This window comes from Panthera uncia, chromosome B1, assembly GCF_023721935.1.
Source record: "Panthera uncia isolate 11264 chromosome B1, Puncia_PCG_1.0, whole genome shotgun sequence".
Taxonomy (NCBI): Eukaryota; Metazoa; Chordata; class Mammalia; order Carnivora; family Felidae; genus Panthera; species Panthera uncia.
In genome coordinates this window covers 19,113,465-19,125,741 of record NC_064811.1, presented here as the reverse complement: position 1 = coordinate 19,125,741, position 12,277 = coordinate 19,113,465, and the positions used below count along the sequence as shown (strand labels likewise).

Genomic DNA, 12,277 nt, shown 5'->3' with positions numbered 1-12,277 from the left:
ACATTTTTGTATCGCTGTTAACAAGGTGATATGATTTACTTTGTCAGTCACTTTCCATCCCCCGTATTTTATAACTCTTGAAAGATTAGGTCCATATGTTAAGTGCCTGGTACTGTGCTAGGAGTATAGTGGAGTTCATTAAACTTCTATTTTTGTCCTGTGTCTCTTGTTGGTCAGGTAATGGTCTTCTGTCGCACCCTGCCCCCCACCTCTAGAGTGCTAGAAACATGAATCCTTTGCATTTAGACCAGATCGTTCTTTAAAGGTTCTTTTATGTTCTGGGACCTTTTAGATACCTGGTCTTTGAACCATTCATGGCTACGGTGCTTCTCATTTTCCTGGGCATATTACTGTGTCAAAGTTACAAACTTTCCCATTTACATTCAGGGCAATATGCTTATTTAATTAATGAGCACCTGAGACCGGAGGCAGAATGCGAAAGCAAAGAAAGGATGGTTGATGGCATATTTCAAAGATAGGGTAGGGAGCTGCGTTCTGAGACTTAATTTTGTATGTTTACTAGGTTATCCTTGGGGTTCTTTTTCCCTTTGATTTTCTTTTTCTTTGTGCCAAATGGGATGAAAGGCTTCAATCCAAGCTTGTTACCTCCTGTGATTCTGGAGGTGAACACTGGGATGGGAGAAGGGAGAATCGCTTTTCATATATATATTTTGTATGTATATGAAAAGTATAAATGGGTATATGAAAGTATATATACATATGAAATGTGTGTATGTATGTTTGCACATAATAAAACTTTTCTGCCTATGTAAATTCCTGTGCAATTCAATTATATTTTAGGGAGGACGACATAAAATATAATTGGTCTCCTTTCTGTAGTTGGGAAACCATCCTAACTTGCTGGGTCTAGCATTTTAGCTGTATACTACCAAGGGATTTCTCTTGTCCTGCTGATGTGCTAGAGAATGAATGGTCCTTCCTGCTTGGCTACTGATAATTGGGGTATGGGAAATTTGTATGTCTTTTGTGTCTTATGGATAAGGGATAGTGATGTGTAAGTGGCTTGTCTTCTAGCTCTGTGTTGCTTCACTATTTCAAGTCTGGATCCAAACACCTTGTGGCCCGTTTGCTATAGGATTTGTTCTGAAGTAAACAGGATTAGTAGAATAAAGAAGCAGAGATTATTTAAAAAGTATTGTATTAGGAATCCTGTCTAGTAAATAGAAGTAGATACTAGAATTGAGTACTTAAAATTGACGTAGGTTTAATACAGTGGCCATCTGCAGAATTTTAACATTTTAAAAAAATTTACTGTTGTTCATTGGAGCTTGTTTTTATTGGCTATATTTCACTTGATGGATGACAAAAATATACATAGGCTTACAAAGTAATTTCAGTGTTTTGCAGTTGTTATAAAGGAGATCGTGTAGGAGTAAACAATGAAAACAAAATAATGAAAGTGTATTGATTTTAGTATTTCTTATAGAGCAAATATATGCTTATTAAACAATGTTGAGAACGTGCTGGAAAGTGTAACTTGGAAACAAACTCACCTACAGTCCTTTAATTTATATCCTGTTACATGAAAAGGAATTGTCTTTGAGTACAGAAATAGTTTTGAATTTTGAACATACTAGTCAATGCAGAAAATACCATTTCATGTAACATGAAGGAGAATCTGGGGAAGATTGTGGTATCATCCTCTTTTTGCTTTATTTACCTCTACCTTTTCCCCACCTTGCCCTCAGTTTTTAACTTCTGCTGTCCTATTTAAGAAGGGATTTTACCTTACTCGAGTCTGAGTTCTTGTGTTATCTCAGCTGGTGACTAACGGTTGTAGAAAGAGGCCGTCCCTTAACAAAATTTGAGGCCTCATCCTGGAGGGAAAGATGTTTATGGGTGAGGCATGGAGAATTCTTGATTATAAGGACTTTTTATTATCATTATTTCTGATACTTAAGTAATTCATTGAGTTTTTTACATTGGTTTTATACATTTGGTTGTTGGACATTTACTTTCTTTGTGACTGTAACATTGCCAAAAACATTTTGCGTAAAATTTCAGAATCTGAATTCTAAATTTTTGTTTTTAGGAAGGATCGAGATCGTGACCGGGATCGTGAAGATCGGTCTAAAGATCGAGACCGAGAACGTGATAGAGGAGATAGAGAGCGGGAGAGGGAAAAAGAAAAGGAGAAGGAATTGCGAGCTTCGACTAATGCTATGCTTATCAGTGCTGGATTACCACCTTTAAAAGCTTCCCATTCAGCTCACTCAACCCACTCTGCTCATTCAACACATTCGACACATTCTGCTCATTCAACACACACCGGACATGCAGGACACACATCACTTCCACAGTGCATTAATCCATTTACCAACTTACCCCATACTCCTCGATACTATGATATTTTAAAGAAACGGCTTCAGCTCCCTGTTTGGGAATACAAGGATAGGTTTACAGATATTCTGGTTAGACATCAGTCCTTTGTACTGGTTGGTGAGACTGGGTCTGGTAAAACAACACAGGTGAGTTATCGTATACCATGGTATATACTGTATTGATGTTTACCGTTACTAAATGTTGCTTATTTGATTCTGGTCGTCCTTCCCATTGTCTGTCTGGTAGAACATCCTGAAGAATAATAGCTGCTTTGATGGTTAGCACTTTTCAGTGACACAGAGAGTGGGAATCTGGTAGGGAACGCCTGTTTTCCTGAGTCTAGAGGAAAATAGCAGTGCTGTTTTGTTAATATTAAGTATGGCAGAACGATGCTTTCCCACCACTTTGATCCTGGGGTAGTGCAAATTTGGAGGTACAAGTTTTGTCCATTGCTTGAGTGTAGAGATTTGATCCATTGGGGCGGTTTTGTTTTTGCTATTCTCGTTTGTTTCTTTGTTTGTTTTGTAATTGTTTTGAACCATGTGAGGATTATCTATGCTTAAAAAAAAAAATGGAATGGCTAAATTAAAGTCTGTTTCCCCGTGCATGACCTCCATCCATCTAGTTACATCCTCCCCCCCGTGTACATAGAAGTAAACACTAGTATCTTGTTAGTAATATGTCTAGGATATTTTTCAAAAATGGATGAGCCATTGTTTACTGGAGCCACGTTATAGACCCCATGCTGCTTCTAATGGTTTTCATGAGCAAGTAGATCCATATCCAAGTAGAGTATACTACTGAATGTGAAATTTTACAAATCTGATAGGTAAAAAATGGCATTTCAGTGTAATTTTTAAAAATAATTTAAAGTTTATTTTGAGAGACTGAGAGATGGTGAGCAGGGGAGGGGCAGAGAAAGGGAGAGAGAGAGAATCCCAAACAGGCTCTGCAGGGTCAGTGCAGAGCCTGATAACGGGGCTTAAACTCATGAAACTGTGAGATCATGATCTGAGCCGAAATCAAGACTTGGATGCATAACCCACTGAGCCACCCAGGCACCCCTGAGTGTAATTTTCCATTTGCGTTTCCTTGCTGTGAGTGAAGTGTTAATCATATTTTCATATGCTTGACTTAAAAGTTTTTAAGATACTACAAAAGTAGTCGTCCCTGGCCATTGTAGAAAATGTGGAAAATCCAGGGAGTACTGAAATGAATTTAATAAATTCATAAATTATTATGTTGTGTTTCCTGGTGGCTTGTTTTCCACGTTTATATACCTGTGATACATGTATAGAATTAAGCATACTGCATATGCGATTACCATCTATTTTTATTTCTATTTTTTTTAAGTTTACTTATTTTGAGAGAGACAGTGCGAGTGGGGAGGGGCAGAGAGAGAGAGGGAGAGGGAGAATCCCAAGCACGCTCCATGCTGCCAGCACAGAGCCCAATGCAGGACTCGAACCCATGAAACTGAGAGATCATGACCTGAGCCGAAATCAAGAGTCCGGATGCTTAACTGACAAAGCCACCCAGGTGCACCTCCCCACCTCCCGCCCCATTTTTTTATTTTATTTTTTTAAAGTTACATATGCTACAAACCTATCAATTTGGGTATATCATGGAGACATTTTGAAGGCTACACTGGCAACCAGAATAGGAAGCTTTTAAAGACTGAGCCTTTAAGGTGCACCTGGGTGGCTCAGTTGGTTGGGGATCCGACTTCAGCTCAGGTCATGATCTCACAGCTTGTGGGTTTGAGCCCCACGTCAGGCTCTGCGCTGACAGCTCATAGCCCAGAGCCTGCTTCGGATTCTGTGTCTCCCGCTCTCTCTGGCCTTCCCCGTTCATGCTCTCTGTGTCTCAAAAATAAACAACAACAAAAAAAGTTACATACGCTACAAACCTATCGATTTGGGTATATCACGGAAACATTTTGAAGGCTACAATGGGAACTGGAATAGGAAGCTTTTAAAGACTGAGCCTTTAAAATGATTTTTCTTAATAAGTGAAAGAAAACTTCTTGTGGTGATATTAGGAATTGAAACTGATTTCAGTTTCACTATTACCTTGTGAAAATTTGAATAATGTGTGAAAAGATATAATAACTCTAAACTTCTTAGTATAGTATTTTGAAGAATTACTTCAACTGGTTTATCTAGTTTGCATAGTGTTAATTTATCTGTTTAGTTAACAGTTGGATAAAGCTAGGCACTGTGTCCTATGTATGTATTACCTCACTTAAATGTTTCAACAACCCTACAAGGAAGTTAGTCACCATTTTACAGATGAGCAAAATGAGCCTTAGACTCATAACAATCTTAGAGATATAGTGGGTTGCCCTAAGTTACGTAATAGATATTTAGGTGGGCTCAGTATTTAAAACTATTCCTTTGTTATAGCCAAAGTTATATTTATTTCATGCTGCTATTTTGTGGTCTTACGTGGTTAACCTTAATTCAGAGATGAGTTTATTTAGGAGCAATTAATGTAGAAGAACATCAGTTTGAAACAAAAGGTTTGTGATTATTTGGATTAATATTTATGGTTTTTTTTTTTTTGTTTTTGTGTACTTATAATGGCAGGGCATTTGGGGGATTCAAAGGGAAGCTGAAAGCTTGAATAATGAGTTGCATCCAAATGCTTTTTTCACATAATCCTATTAAAAACTTTGACTCGAAACCACTAAGAGTAGTCAGCCATTTTTGGTTATCTTTTTGTGCCTGTCAGAAAAGGAAATCCTCGAAGCAAAATCTAAACTATCGACTCTTAACTTTTGACTAAGACTCCTAATAAAGTCACTTTGCATTGCAACTTGCTACGTTCCTACTATATCCATATATAAGAGACTAAAGCTAGTTCTTTCAGTCCACGGGACCGCATGAACAAGGGCACAAGTTCAGAGAGGAGAAAGCTTTGTATACCCTGGCCAGCACATAGGGTGTGTGTGAAGAGGCAGGTGAGATGAACAGCAGGCTGAGAGCCTTAATGTATCATACTGTAGATGGGGGAGCCATTAGAGCATTTCACTGGAGGAGAATAAGAATTTTTACAACAATGTTCTGTCTTTGAGAATGTTGATGACAGACTCTGTAGGAGGTAATCACAAAAATTCGACTGGATAAGGTGGTAGAATGGAGAATGACAGGTGGATTGGAGTTAGGATGTTAATACTGCTGAGGGGACATGGGAGGAATTAATAAGTATTTGGAGGAAGGGGAGAAATGGTTTTGGTTTTGAACTTCTTGAATTTGTGATATCAATGGACTGCTTCTCAGGTGGAAATGACCACAAGGTTGGGTATGGGAACTGTCATTAGGATTGTTATTTGGTGCATTCTAGGTAATGTTAGAAGTCCGAGGAGAATGAGACCAATCAGGATAATGTGTAAAATAAGACTAGAGGGTTGAGGATCGGTTTTTAGGAAGGTAGCCTCAAATGGAAGGGCAGAAGCTGAAAAGAAGGGTTGGAGCCAGTTTGAAGCCTGGTTTGAAGAAGCCTGTACCCTGCATATTTCCGTTCCTGCTTCCCTTCTTAATGCTGTTCTTAGAACTATGAATAGATGGCATTGACTGCGCCGTTTTCCAAATACTGTCTGGGAACCCTTGAAGGTCCTTGAAACTCTTTCTAAGGTCCTGGGAATTTCTGAGTTTACTTCCAGTGAAAAAAAATAATGGCAACACATCCAGAATTGAAGCCCATTAGAGAATAAAACTCTTCTAGTAAGCCAGACATTAGACATCTGCAAAAATGCAGGAACAATGTACTCTTGCTAATTTTTTCTTTTTTCTTTGGAAGATGTAATTATTTTTCGTAGAAAATGTTTGTGTTAGTATAGAGTGGGCTTTTATTGTTAGGAATTAATAGTCTAACAATTTTTCAGTTTTAATTTCCTAATATAGTAAATCTATTAGTTTGGTATCCTTGGTTATTTTAAGAGTATAAAGAGGTTTTGAGATCAGAAGTTCAGAAATTGCTATATTAGTCAAAACTTTATATTTTGTTTTTAAAGTGGGAGTAAGTTATCCATTTCACTGGAGTAAATTTAAAAATCTTCTGAACATTCTTGCCTTCAGAATTCAGAATTAGTTTTAAATAGCTTTAACTGAATGGCAAATGTTCCTTTGAATTTCATTTTGTTTGGTCTTATAAAGTACATGTTTTTGCCTATGTAAGAAGCTTGATGAAATGAGATAAATCTATAAAACTTTGCTAGAAAGCCACTTAAACTTTGGTTTGTGGGTTTACAGACGTAGAGAGGAGACCCTTCTGTTTTAGGGTAGTATTTATTTCCGTTCATTTCAAATCCTTTAAAGATACATATTGTTAAAAAATTCTTAGGTTGCAAAGTCACCCTTCCCCTGTCAGATATTTGTCGGTGAAAACAGTTATCCCCAAATTGCAGAAGTAACCTAACTAAAATACAGTAATGGTACAGCAACCTATATACAGGTGTCCTTGTACAGATCCTGTACCAAAAAAATCCACACGTGGGTTTTCTCTAGCATCAGAGTTTGTTAGGCTTTTGGATGCTTTTATGGACACCCATCATGAACTTACAGCAGTAGATTCCCATTTCTCGTAGTGATCACTTAGATTTTTTCTGTGGTTTTTACGCAGGTAAGTGAATGAAGAGCCATGAAATTCGAGGGTCTATTAGGTTCTATTGATAATGGAACAAGGAGGAAATGCACTGTCACCATGGCAGCCATCCAGCTTGCACTTGGTGTTTTTGGTGATTTTTCTGGCTTCTCCAGGTGCTGTTGAATTTGAGATTGACAATTACTGTAATTGACTTTTAAGATGGCACCTAAGGTGTTGGTATTGTGCCTCCTCTCCTGGAGGCAGAAGGATAGCTTACAAACCAAATTTGAATGGACTTACAAGGCACATAGCTCTATAACTACAAGAGGATGTGATTTCTATTTTTACCTGCATTTTGTAATTCATTAAGAATTTAATTAATAGTTTCTTAGAATAATTTTGGAAACTCACATTTGTTACAAAGTAGAATTTTTCTGTATTTTTTTATTAAAAAATTTTTTTTAATGTTATTTATTTATTTATTATTATTATTTTTTAATGTTATTTATTTTTGAGAGAGAGACAGAGTGCAAGCAGGGGAGGGGGCAGAGAGAGAGAGGGAGACACAGAATCCAAAGCAAGCTCCAGGTTACAGAGCCCGACGTGGGGCTCGAACTCACGAACCGTGAGATCATGACCTGAGCTGAAGTCAGACACTCAACTGACTGAGCCACCCAGGTGACCCTAAAGTAGAATGTTTCATGGGTTGAGTTTCTTTCCAGTGTATAGAGAAATGCTTAATGATGGAACAGTTGATGTTAGAGAGCGGACTCCGCACAGCCTCGGGGGACCTAGCCCGTTCAGGAGTACAGTTATGTCATATCAGTGTTATGTAGGACTCCTCCTTGGCCTAGAGAGCTCACAGAGCTCATGCTGTAAGTTTGAGTCTTAATAATTTGTGGTGTGCCTGACTGAATTTTGTTTTACATGATCGGAATGCAATAAAATACGACATGTTAAGTATACCTAATATGCAGGCAGAGTAGAATTTAATTTAAATGTGAAATTATTTGATAGATTCCACAGTGGTGTGTGGAGTACATGCGATCATTACCAGGACCCAAGAGAGGAGTTGCCTGTACCCAACCCAGGAGAGTGGCTGCAATGAGTGTGGCTCAGAGAGTTGCTGATGAAATGGATGTGATGTTGGGCCAGGAAGTTGGTTACTCCATTCGATTTGAAGACTGCAGTAGTGCAAAAACCATTCTTAAGTAAGTACTATCTTTAAAAATGGCTACTTTGTTTCTCTCCTTTCAGTTTTCTGCCACTAGACAGCGGACTTGCTAGTGGAGTCTCAAGTCATCCAAGTTTAGACTAGTGCAGAGTAGACCTTCCTAGACTTACTAGGTGACTTTTTGTTATGGATTCTCTTTCTTGCTGGTAATATATATAGTTCAGTAGACAATGAATTTCAAAGGTCAGATTTTAGTTACTTTGTGCTGTATCGTAGGTGAAATGTTCTATCACTTAAATGATAGAAAAGTTAAGTGATGCATCTTAGTAAAGGATAGTTACTTTAGAAAGAAAGATGTGTGGGATGAGATAGAAATTATTTGGGGAAAAGGGCTTTTAATGTTAATTATACAGCTATTACCATACATATGAGCTAAAGAGAGGAATCTTTTGTTGTGTAATATACTCTGGGAGTCTCCTCAGATTCCTTTTCCTTTTCCTTTATAGCTGTGATGCATTATTGACTACCATGTGGAGCTTTTTTCTAAAATTTTCTTTAACTCCTAATTCTTTTTTCGTCTTACACTTGTACTCTGCATAAGTCGTAATACATGTTGCCTGATGGTAATTCTTTTGAAAATCTTCCCCTTTTGTTGCTTCTGTTTTTTCTGTGTATATGTGACATTTAAATCATTTTTTAAAAGTGATTTGTCACAATGTAATCTCTTCCCTGAGGTTTTTAAAAGACATTTTTGGAACAGAATGTTACATGGGCAGTGAAATGAGTCATTGATGGCAGAAATATATGCGGTGTTGTAGGGTAAATTATGTATTATGGAAATTGTCAAATGTATGCAGAAGTTACAGTAGTATAACGAACTCCCATGTATTCGGCATCTTCAGCTGTGACAGTCTTGTTTCATCCAGATCCCAACCTTTTCCCTGTCCCATATAATTTGGAACGAATCTTAGACGTTATATATTTTCATCTCTAAATATTGCAGTGTATATAGCTCAAAGATAAAGTTTCTTAAAATACAGCTATGATATTCACAACTTAAAATTTTTCCCTAATCAAAACATCCAATCACTCTTTAAGTTTCATGTCAATTTTTTCTAGCTTCTTTGATAATATTTTATTGGAACTCCAGGTTAAAGAATTCAATATTGTTTTTTTTTTAATGTTTATTTATTTTGAGAGAGTAAGCGAGCAGGGGAGGGGCAGAGAGAGGGAGAGAATCCCAAGCACACAGGGCTCTAACTCACCCTGTAAGTTCATGAGATCATGACCTGAGCTGAAATCAAGAGTTGGATGCTTAGCCTATTGAGCCTCCTAAGTGCCCCTCAGTATTGTTTTGTTTTTTTAATTTTTTTTAATGTTTATTTATTTTTGAGAGAGAGAGAGAGCGCGTGCGCCCGCGGGGCCTGAGCGGGGGAGGGGCAGAGGGAGAGGGAGACACAGAATCCAAAGCAGGCTCTAGGCTCTGAGCTGTCAGCACAGAGCCTGATGTGGGGCTTGAACCCATGAACTGAAGATCATGACCTGAGCTGAAGTCGGACGCTCAGGTCTGAGCCACCCAGGCGCCCCTCAATATTGTTTTTAATATAGTAGCTGGACAAGTATTTATTTAAGTTAGTTTGCCTTTTGACTTTAAGGCTTTGTTTTGGTTTGTATCTTAAACTTCATTGGATATTGTTTATTTGTAATTATATAATTGATGAAAGAACTACATAAAATCATAAGATTTTATACTAATTTAAAACGTAGATAATGTCAAGGACTGGAGGAAAATAAAGGTAGATTCTACTCATTTTTAGAAGAAATGATATAATTATTTTGACATTCACTGTATTGAATGTTTCTTCTTTGGTAAGCTACAGTTGAGCAAGGAAAACGGAATTTGGAAACTGGGAGAGAAGAAAGTTATATGCAACACTGGGTCAGAGAGAGAGAGAGAGAGAGTGTCTGTGTGTGTGTGTGTGTGTGTGTGTGTGTGTGAGAGAGAGAGAGAGAGAGAGGAAGTGGCAGGCTTTCAAAAGATATATGCATGGGGCGCCTGGGTGGCTCAGTCGGTTAAACGGCTGACTTCGGCTCAGGTCATGATCTTGCGGTCCGTGAGTTCTAGCCCCGCGTCGGGCTCTGTGCTGACAGCTCAGAGCCTGGAGCCTGTTTCAGATTCTGTGTCTCCCTCTCTTTGACCCTCCCCCGTTCATGCTCTGTCTCTCTCTGTCTCGAAAATAAATAAACGCTAAAAAAAATTTTTTAAGAAAAAGATGTATGCTTGTGGTTCACTTAATAGGGAATGACAAGTAATGTAAATTGATTTGATCAAAATGAATGTATTTTTGGCATTGTGATGTTTTCTTATGGAATGGTTCTCAGAGGCTATTACTAAACTTAAAAAAAAAAAAAAACAACCCAAAACTTAATTTTGGACAGGGTAAGTTTACTGAGATTTCTTCTAGAACTTGAAGAGCTAGAAACTAACCCAAGATTGTCTATAAGTGATAGTAAATCCCATTTAATAGTAAGGAGTTAGTGATAGTTTTGATGATAGGAATGCTTCATCATAAATCTTTAGATATATTTTGTATAGTCATCTATCAACTCATTTCTTGAATACCCCAGATCCCAGATGTTAAAAACAGCTAGAACCTTCTTCTTTTTTTTTTTTTTTTAAATGTTGACTTAGTACTTTTGAGAGAGACCGAGAGAGTGTGAGCCAGGGAAGGGGCAGAGTGAGAGTGGGAGAAAGAGAATCCCAAGCAGGCTTGATCCCATTAACTGTGAGATTGTGACTTGAGCCGAAACCAAGAGTTGGATGCTTAACCTACCGAGCCACCCAGGTGCCCCGAAAATAGCTAGCAACTTAAGGAAGATCAGTTATAGGTAATTGGGCAGGAAGAGTGAATACCTCAGGCAGCTCTCAGTGTCCTCTGTTAGCTTTTCTCATACACAGATGAACTTTGAGCCACATAGGGAGTAGGAGCAGCAGCCCCCCCTAAGTCAAATCTGTATATAATTTTTTTTTTAAAATTTTTATTTATTTATTTGTTTATTTATTTTTGAGACAGAGAGAGAGAGAGCGCATGAACAGGGGAGAGTCAGAGAAAGAGGGAGACACAGAATCTGAAACAGGCTCCAGGTTCTGAGCTGTCAGCACAGAGCCTGACATGGGGCTCGAACCCACAGACCGCGAGATCATGACCTGAGCCGAAGTCGGACACTTAACCGACTGAGCCACCCAGGTGCCCCTGTATATAACTTTTAATGTTTATTTTATTTTGAGAGAGAGAAAGTATGAGTGGGGGAGGGGCAGAGAGAGAGAGGAAGAGAGAATCCTAAGCAGGCTCCAGGCTGTTAGCACAGAGCCCGACTTGAGGCTCGATCCCACCCCTGTGAAATCATGACCTGTGAAATCATGACCTGAGCCAAAATCAAGAGTCAGACCCTCACCTGGCTGAGCCAGCCAGGCACCCCTGCATATAACTGTATAACTTTTGACTTCCCCCAAACTTAACTTACCAGTAGCCTACTGTTGGCTTCATCAGTAACCATCAACACATATTTTGTATGTTACGTGTGTACTATCTACTGTATTCTTACAACAAAGTAAGCGAGGGAAAAATAAGCGAAAATACATTTACAGTACTGTACTGCATCTGTTGAAAAAAATCTGTGTTTAAGTGGACTTCTGCAGTTCAAACATGTGTTGCTCAGGGGTCAACTGTGGATATAAATGCCTGTATGTCCATTATTTAGCCAGGAAAAAAAAAACTTCTAATTTTGACCATAGAAGGATGGTTAAAGAAGACTAACTACTGAAAAATCTACCTGGGGGACTCAGACTGCAACCATACTCTTCCTGATTTTGTTGTTGAAACTAAACAAATACTTTTTGCTAATTAAATAATTTTGTTTTAAGAGTACTTAAATTAGTGTATATTTAAGTCATCTCTAGGCACATTAAGGGTTTAAAAGTACTTTTTCCGGTGTTTCAGACATAGATACTTAAATTCTGGATTCTAGGTCTAATCCTGTGCTATTTTCAGAAGATTGAATCTAGTGTAAATTAGTATACTCTGTTAGACTAGCCTTAAAAAGTTGTCCTGTCCCAGTAGACAGATTAGTTTTCAAGCCGCCACAGCTAAATGGTTTTTATATTTTGTTTGT

The 12,277-nt window shown here is 38.1% G+C and overlaps 1 protein-coding gene across 1 annotated transcript in view; it reads left to right on the top strand.

The window, feature by feature from the left end:
• DHX15 (DEAH-box helicase 15) overlaps positions 1-12,277 on the top strand; it is a 71,440-nt gene that overhangs the window by 5,012 nt on the left and 54,151 nt on the right. The window contains exons 2-3 of the mRNA XM_049630390.1: positions 2,054-2,489; positions 7,948-8,141. Coding sequence (XP_049486347.1) covers positions 2,054-2,489; positions 7,948-8,141 — 630 coding nt within the window. The remainder of the gene's footprint in view (positions 1-2,053; positions 2,490-7,947; positions 8,142-12,277) is intronic.